The sequence below is a fragment of the Taeniopygia guttata genome, chromosome 25, assembly GCF_048771995.1.
Source record: "Taeniopygia guttata chromosome 25, bTaeGut7.mat, whole genome shotgun sequence".
NCBI classification, from domain to species: domain Eukaryota; kingdom Metazoa; phylum Chordata; class Aves; order Passeriformes; family Estrildidae; genus Taeniopygia; species Taeniopygia guttata.
Window position 1 is genome coordinate 6,642,018 of NC_133050.1, and position 14,920 is coordinate 6,656,937.

The window sequence follows — 14,920 nt, forward strand, 5'->3', positions numbered from 1 at the left end:
TGAAAAATCCGGGATCCCCGCACCTCAAAATTGGCAATTCTGGGGTCGCTGCACCCCAAAAACTGAAATTTGGGGGCTCTGCAACCCAAAATTTGACGGTCTGAGGTCCATGAACCCCAAATATGGGAAATTTGGGATCGCTGCACCCCAAAATTGTGAAATTTGGAGGGTCGGGTGTCCCTGAACCCCAAAATTAGGAATTTTTGGGGGGCTCCCGCACCCCAAAATTGGGAAATTTGGGGGGGAGCCTATTGGCTCCCGTGCCTGTCACTCAAAGCGGGAGGCGGGCGTTCGCACCTTCCTGCTCTCTGATTGGCTCGCCTCCTCGCTACTCGCCGCTGATTGGCTGCTTTATTCCCGTTATTTCCCGCCCCGAGCGCGTGGGAGGCCTCGCGGGGATTGGCCGCTGCTCCGCGGGCGGTGATTGGGTGCGAGCGGTGCGGCGCTGCGCTGTGATTGGCTGCGAGGGGAGGAGCCGCGATGTGATTGGTGGAGAGCGGGAGGAGGCGGGGCCAGCGGCGGGGCGCGGGAGGCGGTGGCGGCACCGGGGCCGCACCGGGCCCGAACCGGGGCCGGGCCCGCACCGGGGCCGGGCCGGGCCGAACCAGGGGCGCTACGGGGCCGGGGGGTGTCCTCGGCACCTGCAGGTACCGTGAGGCCACGCGGGGGGCGCGGCACCGGTGGCTGCGGGGGCTCCGCTGCCGCTGCACCGGGCCCGGGGCCTTCACCGGCGCGCCCGGAGCCGAACCCACCGTGCGGGTATGGCCGGGGGGAGACGCGGGGGAGTCCCCGGGGTGCGGGGACGCAACGCGGTGCTCCCGGTGGGCTCTCGGTAACCCCCCGGTAAGCCCCCGGTAATCCCCGGTAATCCCCGGTAAGGCCCAGCCGGCGATGGCGGGACGCAGCTCCGTGCACAGCCTGAGCAGCCTGCAGAAAACCGCGCTGCTCCTGGGCGTCCCGGCCGCCGCCACCGTGTGCTACATCCTGTACCGGCGCTACCGGGAGAGCCGAGGTGGGTGCGGGGCCGCACCGGGGCCGGGCCTGTCCCTCTGCCGGTACCACCGGGAGCTCCGAGGGGAGCGGGAGGCCGCGGGAGTCGCTTTTCCCACGGGGAATTCCCTCATCGCCTCCTCAGGGATGTCCCTGTCCCTTTGTGACCCTCTCAGAACCTTTTGGGGACACCCTGGGGACATTCTGGGGACACTTTGGGGACACTTTGGGGACCCCCCTGAGGTGTGGGGACCCCTTGGAGTCGCTTTTCCCACTGGGAATTCCCTTGTCACCTCCTCAGGGATGTCCTTGTCCCTTTGTGACCCTCTGGGGACCCTTTGGGGACACCTTGGGGACACTTTGGGGACACTTTGGGGACACTCTGGGGACCCCCTGGGGTGTGGGGACCCCTTGGAGTCGCTTTCCCCAATGGGAATTCTCTGTGGTCCGGGGGGTGCCAGCCCCTCTGTGACCCCCCTGTGTCCCCTCCATGTCCCCCTGTGTCCCTGCTGTCCCCCCTGTGTCCCCACCCTTGTGTCCCCCCGTGTCCCCCCCGTGTCCCCTCTGTCCCCAGAGGCGCAGGTGACGCTGGTGGCAGATGAGGGGCTGGAGGTGGCGCTGCGGGTGCCCCGCACGGCCCTGAAGGCGCTGATCGGCCGCCGGGGAGCCACCATCAACCGGGTGGGGACACCGGGACACCGGGGGGACACCGGGGGGACTGGGGGGACTGGGAGTACTGAGGGCACCGGGAGAACTGGGAGAACTGGGAGTACCGGGGGTACTGGGGGAACTGGGGACACCAGGGGTACTGGGGGAACTGGGAGCACTGGGGGAACTGGGAGCACTGGGAGCAGGGAAACTGGGAGTGCCATGGGAATTGGGAGAACTGGGAGTACCGGGAATACTGGGAGCACTGGGAGAACTGGGGAAATTGGGAGCACTGGGGGAACTGGGGGAACCAGGAGTACCAGAAGAACCGAGAGCATTGGGGGAACTGGGAGCACTGGGGAACCGGGAGCACTGGGGGTACTGGGGGAACCAGGGAACTGGGAGCACTGGGAGAACTGGGAGTACCGAGGGCACCGGGAGAACTGGGAGTGCTGAGTACTGGAAGAACCGGGAGCACTGGGAGCAGGGAAACTGGGAGTGCCATGGGAACTGGGAGAACTGGGGGTACTGGGAGCGCCAAGAGCACTGGGGGAACTGGGAGGACTGGGAGTACTGGGAACACCAGGGGAATTGGGAGTACTGGGAGTACTGGGGGAACTGGGAGCACTGGGAGCACCGGGAACACTGGGGACACCGTGAGGGACCGGGAGCACCGGGAACGTTTGGGAGCACTGGGAGCACTGGGAACATTTGGGAGCAGCGGGAATGCCCCGTGCCCACAGCTGAGGCAGGAGACCGGAGCCCAGATCTCGGTGGAGGAGGAGGAGGAGGAGGAGGAGGAGGAGGAGGCCGAGGGCCGGTCCCTGGTGCAGATCTCGGGCTCGCCGGGCCAGGTGTGCCGGGCCAGGGCGGCCGTGCTGCGCATCGTGGCCGACAGCGCGCCCGTGGCCGAGCAGCTGCGGGTACCCCAGCGCGCCGTGGGCAGGATCATCGGTACGGGGCACCCCAAATCCCGTGGGGACCGGGGGGAACCCTCCATAGCCACAGGGACACCCCAAAACCTGGGGGAACCTCCATAGCCACAGGGACACCCCAAATCCCAGGGGAACCCCAAATCCCAGGGTACCAAGCAGCTCCATGTGCCCCAGTGGGTTGTGGGCAGGATCATCGGTCCAGGGCACCCCAAATCCTGGGGGGAACCTCCCATAGCCACAGGAACACCCCAAATCCTGGGGGGAACCTCCCACAACCACAGGGACACCCCAAATCCCGTGGGGAACCTCCCATAGACACAGGGACACCCCAAATCCCGGCATAACCCCAAATCCCAAACCCTTTCCCTTTGAGATCCACCCCTCACCCCCTCTCCCCTCTCCTCCCCACCCGTGTTTCCCCCGGGGGTCCCCTCGGGGCTGTCCCCACGCCCCCAGGCCGCGGTGGGGAGACGGTTCGGGGCATCTGCCGGAGCTCGGGGGCACGAGTGGAGTGCGGCCACGAGGGCGACGCCGGCCTGGCCCCGCTGCGCCTCATCCGCCTGCTGGGGACGCGCAAGGAGGTGGAGGCGGCCAAGGTGAGCACAGCTGGAGGGGTTTGAGGGGTGCTCAGAGCCCCCCAAACCTTCCTCATCATCATCATCATCATCATCATCTTTCCCGTGGGTAGAAGCTGATCATGGAGAAGCTGGCGGAGGACAAAGCGTTCCGCCGGGAGCTGGCGGCGGCGGCGGCCGCCCGGTGCCCGCGGAAACAGCCCCTGGGCAGCCGCCGGGAGCCGCCCCCGGGGCCTCCCCCCGGTGCTCCCGGCAGCCCCGGGGGCTGGCAGGAGTGCTGGGACACCGACCGGGCACCGGCGGCGGGCGGCGAGGGCGCGGAGCCGGCGGCTGAGGGCGAGGAGCCGCCCGCGGGCAAGTTCGAGGGTGAGATCCCGCTGGGGACGGAGTTCCTGGGGGGTTCGGGGGTGCCGAGGGGTTCTGAGGAGGGGTTGGGGGGATTTTGGGGTTCCCCCGTGCTGTGGTTGTCCTGGTGGGATTTCGGGTGGATTTAGGGGGGATTTCGGGTGGATTTCAGTGATTTTGGGGTTCCCCCGTGCTGTGGTTGTCCCGGTGGGATTTTGGGTGGATTTCGGGGGGATTTCAGTGGATTTCGGTGATTTTGGGGTTACCCCGTGCTGTGGTTGTCCCGGTGGGATGTCGGGTGGATTTGGGGGGGATTTCAGTGATTTCGGGGTTCCCCTGTGCCATGGTTGTCCCGGTGAGATTTCGGGTGGATTTCGGGGGGATTTCAGTGGATTTTGGGTGGATTTCCAAAGATTTCAGGTAGATGGCAGTGGATTTTGGTGGATTTCCTGTAGATTTCAGTGGATTTCCAAGGATTTCAGGTAGATGGCAGTGGATTTTGGTGGATTTCAGTGGATTTTGGGTGGATTTCAGTGGGTTCCAGATGGATTTCAGTGGATCTCAGGTGGATTTTAGTGGATTCCAGGTAGATTTTTGTGTATTTCAGTGGGTTCCAGGTGGATTTCAGTGGGATCCAGGTGGATCTCGGATTTGAGTTCCGGGTAGATATCAAATGGATTTCAGTGGATTCCAGGTAGATCTCAGGTAGATTTTAGTGGATTCCAGGTAGATCTCAGATTGTTTCAGTGGGTTCCAGGTAGATCTCAGCTGGATTTCAGTGGATCTCAGGTAGATTTTAGTGGATTCCAGGTAGATCTCAGATTATTTCAGTGAGTTCCAGGTAGATCTCAGGTGGATTTAGTGGATTTTGGTGGATTTCAGTGGATTCCAGGCAGATCTCAGGTGGATTTCAGTGGGTTCCAGGTAGATTTCAGCAGATCCTGGGTAGATCCCAGGTAGATCTCAGCAGATCCCAGGTGGATCCCAGGAGATCCCAGGTAGATCTCAGGCAGATTTCAGTGGATTTCAGCAGCTCCCAGGTGGATCCCAGGTAGATCTCAGGTGGATTTAAGTGGATTTCAGTATCTCCCAGGTAGATCCCAGCAGATCCCAGGTGGATTTCAGCAGCTCTCAGGTAGATCCCAGCAGATCCCAGGTAGATGTCAGGTGGATCCCAGCAGATCCCAGGTAGATACCAGGTAGATCCCAGCAGATCCCAGGTGGATCCCAGCGGATCCCAGGTAGACCTCAGCAGCTCCCAGGTAGATCCCAGCAGCTCCCAGGTGGATCTCGGGTAGATCCCAGCAGCTCCCAGGTGGATCCCAGGTAGATCCCAGCAGATCCAGGGTGGATCTCAGGTAGATCCCAAGTAGATCCCAGCAGATCCCAGACAGATCCAGGTCCGTTTCCCCCCCCCGGTTCCCGCAGTGCCCAGCCCGGATTTCAGCTTCGCGGCGGACGAGCACCTGGACGTGTACGTGTCGGCGGCCGAGAGCCCCGGGCGCTTCTGGGTGCAGCTGCTGGGCGCCCGCAGCCTGCAGCTGGACAGGCTGACGGCCGAGATGGGCCACTTCTACCGCAGCAGCGCCCCGGTGCGTCCCCTCGGGGTCCCCTGTGTCCCTTCAGTGTCCCCTCAGTGTCCCCTGTGTCCTGTCTGTGTCCCCTGGGTCCCCTCAGTGTCCCCCATGTCCCTTCAGTGTCCCCTCTCAGTGTCCCCCCTGTGTCCCAGCACTGGAAATGTTCATGGCCAAGATGGGGCACTTCTATCACAGCAGCCCCCCTGTGAGTCCCCTCTGTCACCCCTGTGTCCCCTCGGTGTCCCCTCCGTGTCCCCTCAGTGTCCCAGCACTGTCCCCATCCTCACCGTCTTCTCATCCCCCAGCACTGTCCCCTCCATGTCCCCATGACTGTCCCCATGTCCCCACCGTGTCCCAGCACTGTCCCCTCTGTGTCCCCATGTCCCTCTGTGTCCCAGCACTGTCCCCACCATGTCCCTTAGCCCCTGTCCCCATGTCCCCTCGTGTCCCAACCTGTTCCCCCATGTCCCTCCTGTCCCACCACTGTCCCCACCATGTCCCTCCTGTTACACCACTGTCCCCACCATGTCCCCATGTCCCTCTGTGTCGCAGCACTGTCCCCTCTGTGTCCCTATGTCCCCTCCTGTCCCAGCACTGTCCCCACCATGTCCCTCCTCTCCCAGCACTGTCCCCCCCATGTCCCTCACCCCCACCCCGCGTCCCCACCGTGCCCCAGCGCTGTCCCCTGCGTGTCCCCGTGTCCCAGCGCTGTCCCCTGCGTGTCCCCGTGTCCCCAGGTGCCACCCCCGTCGCTGCAGCCCGGGGACATCGTGGCCGCTCCGTACCTGGCCGGCGGCGAGTGGTGCCGTGCGCGCGTCCTGGGCCCGCTGGACAACGGCCACCTGGGGCTGTCCTACGTGGACTTTGGGGACAGCGGCGAGGCGCCCCCCGAGGCGCTGCGGGCCCTCAGGTGTGGCAGGGGGTGGCACTGTCCCCTGGGCATGTCCCTGTGACCCGCAGTGCCACCCTCACCGTGTCCGTGTCCTCGCAGGAGCGACTTCCTGAGCCTGCCCTTCCAGGCCATCGAGTGCAGCCTGGCCGGGATCGTCCCCAGCGGTGAGCGGGACACGGGGACACGGCTGGCACCGGGGGTGGCACCTGGGGGGGACACGGCTGGCACCTCCTGGGGACACGGCTGTCACCTCCTGGGGACACGGCTGGCACCTCCTGGGGGGGACACGGCCCTGTCACCTGGGGGTGGGACATGGCTGTCACCTCCTGGGGGGGACACGGCTGGCACCTCCTGGGGGGGACACGGCTGTCACCTGGGGTGGCACCTGGGTCTGTCAGGAGGGTGGGACACGGCCCTGTCACCTCCTGGGGGTGGGACACGGCTGTCACCTGGGGGTGACACATGGGTCTGTCACCTCCAGGGGTGGCATGTGGGTCGGTCAGGAGGGTGGGACACGGCCCTGTCACCTCCAGGGGGTGGCACATGGGTCTGTCAGGAGGGTGGGACACAGCCCTGTCACCTCCAGGGGTGGCACCTGGGTCTGTCACCTCCTGGGGTGTGGGACATGGGTCTGTCCTGTCCTGGGGGTGGGACACGGCCTGTCCCTGTGTCACAGCTGTCCCCATGTCCCCGTGTCCCCCAGGTGGCCGCTGGCCGGCCGCAGCCCTGTGGGAGTTCCTGTGTCCCTGTGTCCCCGTGTCACACAGCTGTCCCCGTGTCACACAGCTGTCCCCATGTGTCACACAGCTGTCCCCATGTCCCCAGGTGGCAGCTGGCTGGCCCCAGCCCTGCAGGAGTTCCTGTGTTCCCTGTGTCCCATGTCACAGAGCTGTCCCCATGTCCCACAGCTGTCCCTGTGTCCCCATGTCCCACAGCTGTCCCCATATGTCACACAGCTGTCCCCATGTCCCCATGTGTCCCCAGGTGGCGGCTGGCCGGCCCCGGCCCTGCAGGAGTTTGTCCGTCTGTCGGGCTGCGCTCGCTGGGCGCCGCTGCGGGCGCAGATCTGCAGCTACGGCCCCGCCGGGCCCCAACTGCGCCTCTTCGGCCGCCACAGACACGGACAGGTGTGTCACTGTGTCACCAATGTCACCAAATGTCACCAGTGTCCCCAAATGTACCTACGGACACGGACAGGTGTGTCACCGTGTCACCGAGTGTCCCCAAATGTCACCAAATGTACCTACGGACACGGACAGGTGTGTCACCGTGTCCCCAATGTCACCAATGTCCCCAAATGTACCCATATGTACCCACAGACACAGACAGGTGTGTCACTGTGTCACCAATGTCCCCAGTGTCCCCATGGCATGGACAGGTGTGTCCCCAGTGTCCCCAAATGTCACCAATATCCCCATGGCCACGGACAGGTGTGTCACTGTGTCACCAAATGTCACCAGTGTCCCCAAATGTACCCATAGCCACGGACAGGTGTGTCACTGTGTCACCAATGTCCCCACAGCCATGGACAGGTGTGTCACCAAATGTCCCCAAGTGTCCCCATGGCCATGGATAGGTGTGTCACCGTGTCACCAATGTCACCAAATGTACCCATGTGTCCCCATGGCCACGGACAGGTGTGTCCCCAAATGTCCCCAAATGTCACCAATATCCCCATGGCCACGGACAGGTGTGTCACCAATGTCCCCAAATGTCACCAGTGTCCCCACGGCCATGGACAGGTGTGTCACCAGTGTCCCCAAATGTACCCATGACCACGGACAGGTGTGTCCCCGTGTCACCAATGTCCCCAATGTCCCCACCGCTGCGGACAGGTGTGTGTCACCAGTGTCCCCAAATGTCACCAGTGTCCCCAAATGTACCCATGACCACGGACAGGTGTGTCACCATGTCACCAATGTCCCCAATGTCCCCACAGCCATGGACAGGTGTGTCACCAAGTGTCCCCAGATGTACCCAAATGTACCCATGGCCATGGACAGGTGTGTCCTCAAATGTCCCCAAATGTCCCCAAGTGTCCCCAGTGTCCCCATCGCTGTCCCCGCAGAGCCTGGACGTGGGAGCTGAGCTGGTGCGTTTGGGCTACGCCGTTCCCGGGCCCCCCGAGGAGCCCCCGGTGAGCTGCTCTCGGTGTCCTCTCCCAGTGTCCCCTCCCGGTGTCCCCTCCCGGTGTCCCCCCGGTGTCCCCTCCCGGTGTCCCCCCCCGGTGTCCCTCCCGGTGTCCCCTCCCAGTGCCGGTGTCCCGGGGATCTCACCCCGCTTTTCCCGGGCAGGACAATCTCGGCTCCGCCTCCCCCCCGAGCCCACCGGAGCCCGGGGACAGCCCCGTGACCCCGTCGTGCCTCGGTGAGCCCGGTGCCGCCGTTCCGGTGCCGCCGTTCCCGGTGTGTCCCTCTCCCTGCCCCGGCAACGCTGCCGGGACCCCGCTGACCCTTCCCGCTCCCGCAGCCGCCGCCGCCGTGCCCGGGGATGCCGTCACGGTCACCTGAAGCTGCCCGGTGCTACCGGGAGCCGCTCCCGGTGACCCCATCACGGGGACCGGAGCGGTCCCGGTGCCAGCCCCGCCTGCAGCCCCCTCGGCGGAGCCCTCCGGGAGGCCGGACCGGCAAAGCGCGGGGATCTCCGCTTGTGCCTCTCGTCGGGACGCGCCACACCGGCACCGAGAACCGCCGGTGCCCCTTCCGTTACCGGGAAGGTTCCCGTTACCCTCCCGGTTCCCTCGCCTTGTTTTGCTGTTCCGTTGCACTGACGGTGGTTGTGAGTTTAATAAAGTTGAACGTTTCGCAGCGCTCCGTCCCCGGCGGGCACCGGGCGCAGGCGCGGCGCGGGCAGCCCCCGGTGGGGTCCTTGCAGTGCGGCGCGGTCTGCGCAGGCGCGGCGCGGGCAGCCCCCGGTGGGGTCCTCGCGCTCCGGTGCGGCGCGGTGTGCGCAGGCGCGGCGCGGGCAGGGGGCCGCCATGTTGGCACCGGGAGCGGCGGGACGGGCGCTGAGCCGGGCCCTGGGCCTGGGCCTGGGCGGGCCGGGGGCGCCGGGGCGGGCGCTGAGCCTGAGCCACGGCCCGGTAACGGCGGGGGCACCGGGAGCGGCGGGGGTCGGTACCGGGATCGGTACCCGGGGTCGGTACCGGGGTCGGGACGGGCTCTGAGCCAGGCCCGGGCGGCGCCGGGGATGGGCGGGCGGGAGTTGGGCCGGGTCGGTAGCGGGGCCGGCGGGACGGGCCCTGAGCCGGCCCCGTAACCCCGGTATGGATCCTATAGACCCCATAGCCCCGGTATGGAACCGTATGGATCCTATAGCCCCGGTATGGAGCCCCATAGACCCCATAGATCCGGTACGGAGCCCTATAGACCCCATAACCCTGGTATGGACCCCTATAGATCCTACGGACCCCATAGCCCCGGTATGGAGCCCCATAGACCCCATAGACCCCATTACCCCAGTATGGAAGTGTATGGATCCTATAGACCCCATAACCCCGTTACAAAACCCCATAGACCCTATAGACCCCATAAGCCCCATATGGAACCCTATAGAGCTCATAGACCCTGTTGTAAAACTCTATAGACCCCATAACCCCAGTATGGAACTGTATGGATCCTATAGACCCCGTAACCCCGGTATGGAGCCCCATAGACCGTATAGACCTGGTATGGAACTGTATGGATCCTATAGACCCTTTAAGCCTGGTATGGAGCCCCATACACCTGGTATAGAACCGTATGGATCCTATAGACCCCATAACCCCGTTACAAAACCCCATAGACCCTATAGACCCCATAAGCCCCATATGGAACCCCATAGACCCCATATACCCCATAACCCCGTTATGGAGCCCCATAGACCCTATAGACCCCATAACCCCGGTGCCCATTCATTCCCCTGGCACATTCCGGAACCTTCCCTCCCCAGGGCTCGGTGCCCGGTGCCCGTTTCCCCGGCACATTCCGGAACTTTCCATCCCTTAGGGCTCAGTGCCCAGTGCCCGTTCCCCGGCACATTCCAGAACTTTCCCTCCCCTCAGGCCTCGGTGGTGGTGGAGCGCGTGTGCCCAGTGCCCGGTGCCCGTTCCCCGGCACATTCCAGAACCTTCCATCCCCTTTAGGCCTCGGTGGTGGTGGAGCGCGTGTGGCCGGTGCCGCTGGGCCGGGCGGGCGCGGTGCCCCGGTTGCAGCCACGGCGGCACCGCGTGTTCCGGCTGCTGCGGGACGGGAAGCACCGGCCCCGGGGCCACATGGAGCTGCTGCTGAGCCGCGCCGTGCAGGGTGAGCGATAACGGGAGTAACGGGCCGGTTCCCGGGAATTCTGTGCTCATTTTTGTCCCCCCCCAACCCAACAATTCCATGGAATTCCCGTGAAACTCACGGAATTCCCGTTTAATTCCATGGAATTCCCTTGGGATGGACCCCACACCGTTCCACGGGGGGTGGGGCTGACATTTTCCAGCATTCCCAGCTGAGTTTTCCCTCCCAAACGCAACAATTCCATGGAATTTCTCTTCCATTCCGTTGAATTTTTTGGATCGTTTTCCCCCGTTTTGGGCCGGACCCCTCCGAGCTGCCGCGGGATTTGGGATTTTCCAAAATTGGGATTTAGGAGGGGAAATGGGGGAAAAAGGGGATTGAGGAGGGAAAATGGGGGGAAAAGGGGATTTAGGAGGGAAATGGGGAAAAAATTGAGATTTAGGAGGGGAAATGGGAAAAAAATTGGGGTTTAGGAGGGGAAAAAACTGGGATTTAGGAGGGGAAATGGGGAAAAAATCGGGATTGAGGAGGGGAAATGGGGAAAAAATTGGGATTTAGGAGGGGAAAAATTGGGATTTAGGTGGGGAAAAAATTGGGATTTAGGAGGGGAAAAATTGGGATTTAGGTGGGAAAAAAATTGGGATTTAGGTGGGAAAAAAATTGGGATTTAGGTGGGAAAAAAAATGGGATTTAGGTGGGGAAAAAATTGGGATTTAGGTGGGGAAAAATTTGGGATTTTGCCGGCGTTCCCGGGTGACTTTTCCCGATTTTCCCTGGCAGATCTGGGCGGCCGCGGGGACGTGGTGAGCGTCAGGAAGAGCCTGGGCAGGAACAAACTCCTGGCCCAGGGCCTGGCCGTGTACCCCAGCCCGGAGAACCTGCGCCACTTCCAGCAGGAGAAGGAGGTCAGCCGGGAAAAAAACGGAAAAAACAGGAAAAACCAGGAATTGGGCTCAAAGGGCTCTTTGGGATCAGCCCACGTGCCTTTTGAAGGGGATTTTTTGGGGATTTTTGGGATGGGAGCTGGTGGTTTTTTTGGGAGTGCAATCCTGAAGTGAGGCTTGATCCTTAAAAAACTCCTTTGGGGAGCCTCAATCCCTAAAAAAATTCCTTTGGGGAGCCTCAATCCCTAAAAAAATTTCATTTGGGGAGCCTCAATTCCTAAAAAAATTCATTTGGGAAGAGGGGTGGACCCTCCTGGCCGTGCCAGCCACGATTCCTGTCCTGTTCTCCTCCTCCATCCCTGAGTTTTTCCATTTTTTTCTCCTCAATCCTTGTTTTTCTCATTTTTCCTCAAGCTCTTTTCCTCCCATTTCTTTTCCTCAATCCCCATTTTCCCCGTTTATCGTTATAAATCCCATTTTCCCCCCATTTTTCTCCTCTCAATCCCATTTTTTGCCTCCTAAATCTCTTTTTTCCCCCTTTTTTCCTCATAAATCCCCCCTTTTTCCTCGTTTTCCCCCATTTTCCTTCCTAAATCCCAATTTTTCCCCCATTTCCCTCCTCAATCCCATTTCCCCTCCTAAATCCCAATTTTTCCCCCATTTCCCCTCCTAAATCCCAATTTTTCCCCCCATTTCCCTCCTCAATCCCATTTCCCCCCCATTTTTCCCCCATTTTCCCATCTCAATCCCATTTTTTCCCCCATTTTCTCAATCCCATTTCTCCCCAAATTCCCATTTCCCCATTTCCTCTCCTAAATCCCACTTTTCCCCCCATTTTTCCCCATTTCCTCAATCCCACCCCCCCAAATTCCCATTTTCCCATTTCCCCCCAGCTGGCTCAGCAGGGGAAGCTGGACGAGCCCCAAACCCTGAGCGGGCAGAAGGTGAGCTGGGATCCCCCATCCCAAAAACCCCAAAATCCCGGGAATTCCCCCCGATCCCAGCTCCCATTCCCGCTTTTCCAGACCCTGGAATTCCTGCGGCGCTGCCGGCTCGAGGTGGGGATGAAGAACAACCGGAGCTGGGAGCTCAGCCCCGACATCGTGGCCCGGCACTTCCTCAAGAACGTGAGCGGGCTTTTGGGGCCCTTTTGGGATTTCGGGAATTTTCCCCATTCCCGGGCTCGAATCCCAAAATTTGGGGTCATTCCCAAAGGATTTGGGGATTCGGGCCAGCCCTGATCCCGGGATTTGGGGTGGCTCCTGGGTTTTGGGGTCATTCCTGGGTTTTGGGGCCATTTTGGGGTTGTTCCTGGGATTTGGGGTCATTTTTGGGTTTTGGGGCCATTTCTGGGATTTGTGGCTATTCCTGGGATTTGGGGCCATTTCTGGGATTTGGGGCCGTTCCTGGGATTTGGGGTAATTTCTGGGTTTTGGGGCCATTCCTGGAATTTTGGGGCTCTGGGATTTGGGGCCATTTCTGGTATTTGGGGCCGTTCCTGGGATTTGGGGCCATTTCTGTGTTTTGGGGTAATTTCTGGGATTTGGGGTCACTCTCATTCCATTGGGGTTTGGGATCATTCCCGTGGTTTGGGGTAGTTCCAGGGGTTTGGGGCCATTTCTGGGATTTGGGACCATTCCCAGAATTTGGGGTAATTCCCAAAGGGTTGGGGGGGCTCTGCCCTGCCTCTCTTCCCGGGATTTGGGGGTGCAGTCCCAGGATTTGGGGTGCAATCCCAGGATTTGGGGTGCAATCCCAGGATTTGGGGTTCCCTCCGCAGCTGGGGGTGTTTGTGCCCCCCCACGCTCTGCGCCTGCCCCCGGAGCCGATCACGCGCTGGGGCAGCTTCTGGTGCGACGTCACGGTGAGGGACCCTGCTCCCCATTTCCCTCCTCATTTTCCCCATTTCCTCCTCATTTCCCCCCATTTCCTCATTTCCTTCCTCCCCATTCCCCTCCTCTTCCCCCCATTTCCCCTCATTTCCTTCTTCCCCATTCCCCTCCTCTTCCCCCCATTTCCCTCCTCTTCCTCCTGACTTCCTCCCCATTTCCTCCCTATTTCCCCTCATTTCCTCCCTATTTTCCCTCATTTCCTCCCCATTCCCTTCCTCTTCCTCCCCATTTTCTCTCCATTTCCTCCCTCCCCATTTCCCCTTATTTCCTCCTCATTTCCCCCCATTTCCTCCCCGTTTCCTCATTTCCTTCTCTTTTCCCCCCATTTCCTTCCTCTTCTCCCCATTTCCTCCCCATTTCCCCTCATTTCCTTTCTCTTTCCCCCAATTTCCTCATTTCCTTCCCCCTCATTTCCTCCCCATTTCCCCAATTCCCCTTTGTCCCTTTCTCCCCCATTTCCCCTTCCCCTTTCTCCCCGTTTCATTGGGGTGATCCGGGGGATTTTGGGGTTAAATAGGGGATTTTGGGGGCTTCTGGTGAATGGGCGGGACACGGAGCCGGTGGTGCCCTGTGGGTGTTTTTGGGGTGTATTTGGGGTGTTATGGGGCTGGCTCAGATGTTTTTGGGGTGGTTTTGGGGGTGACTCGGGTGTTTTAGGTGTGGTTTTGAGGTGGCTCGGGTGTTTCTGGGGTCTATTTGGGGTGACTTGTGTGTTTTTGGGGTGTTTTTGGGGGTGGTTTGGGGGGTTTTTGGGGTGTTTTTGGGGTGCCAGGTGAACGGGCTGGACACGGTGCGGGTGCCCATGGACGTGGTGCCCCGAGGATGTTTATGGGGTAATTTTGGGGTGACCTGGGTGTTTTTGGGGTGTTTTTGGAGTGTTTTTGGGGTGAATTGGGGTTTTTTGGGGTGTTTTTGGGGTGACTGGGGTGTTTTTGGGGTGTTTTTTGGGGTGCAGGTGAACGGGCTGGACACTGTGCGGGTGCCCATGGCCGTGGTGCCCTGGGGGTGTTTTTGGGGTGTTTTTGGGGTGACTCAGGTATTTTTTGGGGTGTTTTTTGGGGTGCAGGTGAACGGGCTGGACACGGTGCGGGTGCCCATGGACGTGGTGCAGTTCCTGCACCCCAAAACCAAACGCTTCCGGCACTGGCGGCAGCAGCAGCAGCAGCAGCTGGAGAACAGCCGGGAGCGCCTCCTCTGACCCCCCCCGGGGGATTTGGGGTCCCCCCTGAGAGATTTGGGGTCCCCTGGATGGATTTGGGGTCCCCAGAATGGATTTGGGGTCCCCAGAATGGATTTGGGGTCCCCTGGATGGATTTGGGGTCCCCAGAATGGATTTGGGGGTCCTGGGATGGATTTGGGGTCCCTGGGATGGATTGGGGGTCCCCTGGAAGGATTTGGGGTCCCCTGGAAGGATTTGGGGTCCCCAGAATGGATTTGGGGTCCCCGGGATGGATTTGGGGTCCCCGGGATGGATTTTGGGGGGTCCCATCTGTGGGGTGTGGAGCAGGAATCCCCCCGGAAAAGGGGGACCAGGAATTTTTGGGGGGTCCCAGGAGATTTTTTTGGGGGGGATTCCCGGGATTTTTTTGGGGGTGTCTCGGAAGTTTTGGGAGAATTTGGGGGAAAAAAGGAAGAAAAAAAGAAAAAAAAAAGGAAAAAAGGGAATTTTGGGATCCGAATTTGGGTGTCGGGAGTGAATTCTTGGGGGAAGCCCCTCGGCCAGGTGTCCCCAAAGTGTCCCCAAAGTGTCACCGCGGGGTGTCCCCAAAATGCCACCAGGGAGGGGTCCCCAATGTGTCCCCAAAACGCCACCATGGGGTGTCCCCAAAGCCACCCCCGGTGTCCCCCCCGGTGTCACCCCTCGGGAAGGGGGGGGGGGGGTGGCGGTGCCACCTCGGCTGTCACCGACTCGTTGCTGTG

The 14,920-nt window shown here is 61.3% G+C and overlaps 2 protein-coding genes across 2 annotated transcripts; both read left to right on the plus strand.

Moving 5' to 3' along the window:
* The first annotated feature begins 501 nt into the window (after positions 1–501).
* On the plus strand, positions 502–8,472 carry TDRKH (tudor and KH domain containing). The gene is made up of 12 exons (XM_072918362.1): positions 502–759; positions 880–1,012; positions 1,565–1,671; positions 2,382–2,592; positions 3,030–3,169; positions 3,262–3,514; positions 4,922–5,085; positions 5,808–5,980; positions 6,062–6,126; positions 6,947–7,159; positions 7,999–8,099; positions 8,257–8,472. The coding sequence occupies exons 2-12, from the start codon at positions 892–894 to the stop codon at positions 8,470–8,472; spliced, it is 1,764 nt and encodes a 587-aa protein (XP_072774463.1). The 5' UTR covers positions 502–759; positions 880–891.
* A 467-nt stretch (positions 8,473–8,939) lies between these two features.
* Positions 8,940–14,630, plus strand: MRPL9 (mitochondrial ribosomal protein L9). The gene is given in 7 exon segments (NM_001245371.1): positions 8,940–9,044; positions 10,086–10,245; positions 11,005–11,129; positions 12,002–12,052; positions 12,134–12,235; positions 12,889–12,972; positions 14,067–14,630. Coding segments are annotated over 7 exon segments (759 nt in total). The 3' UTR covers positions 14,199–14,630.
* Positions 14,631–14,920: the final 290 nt, after the last annotated feature.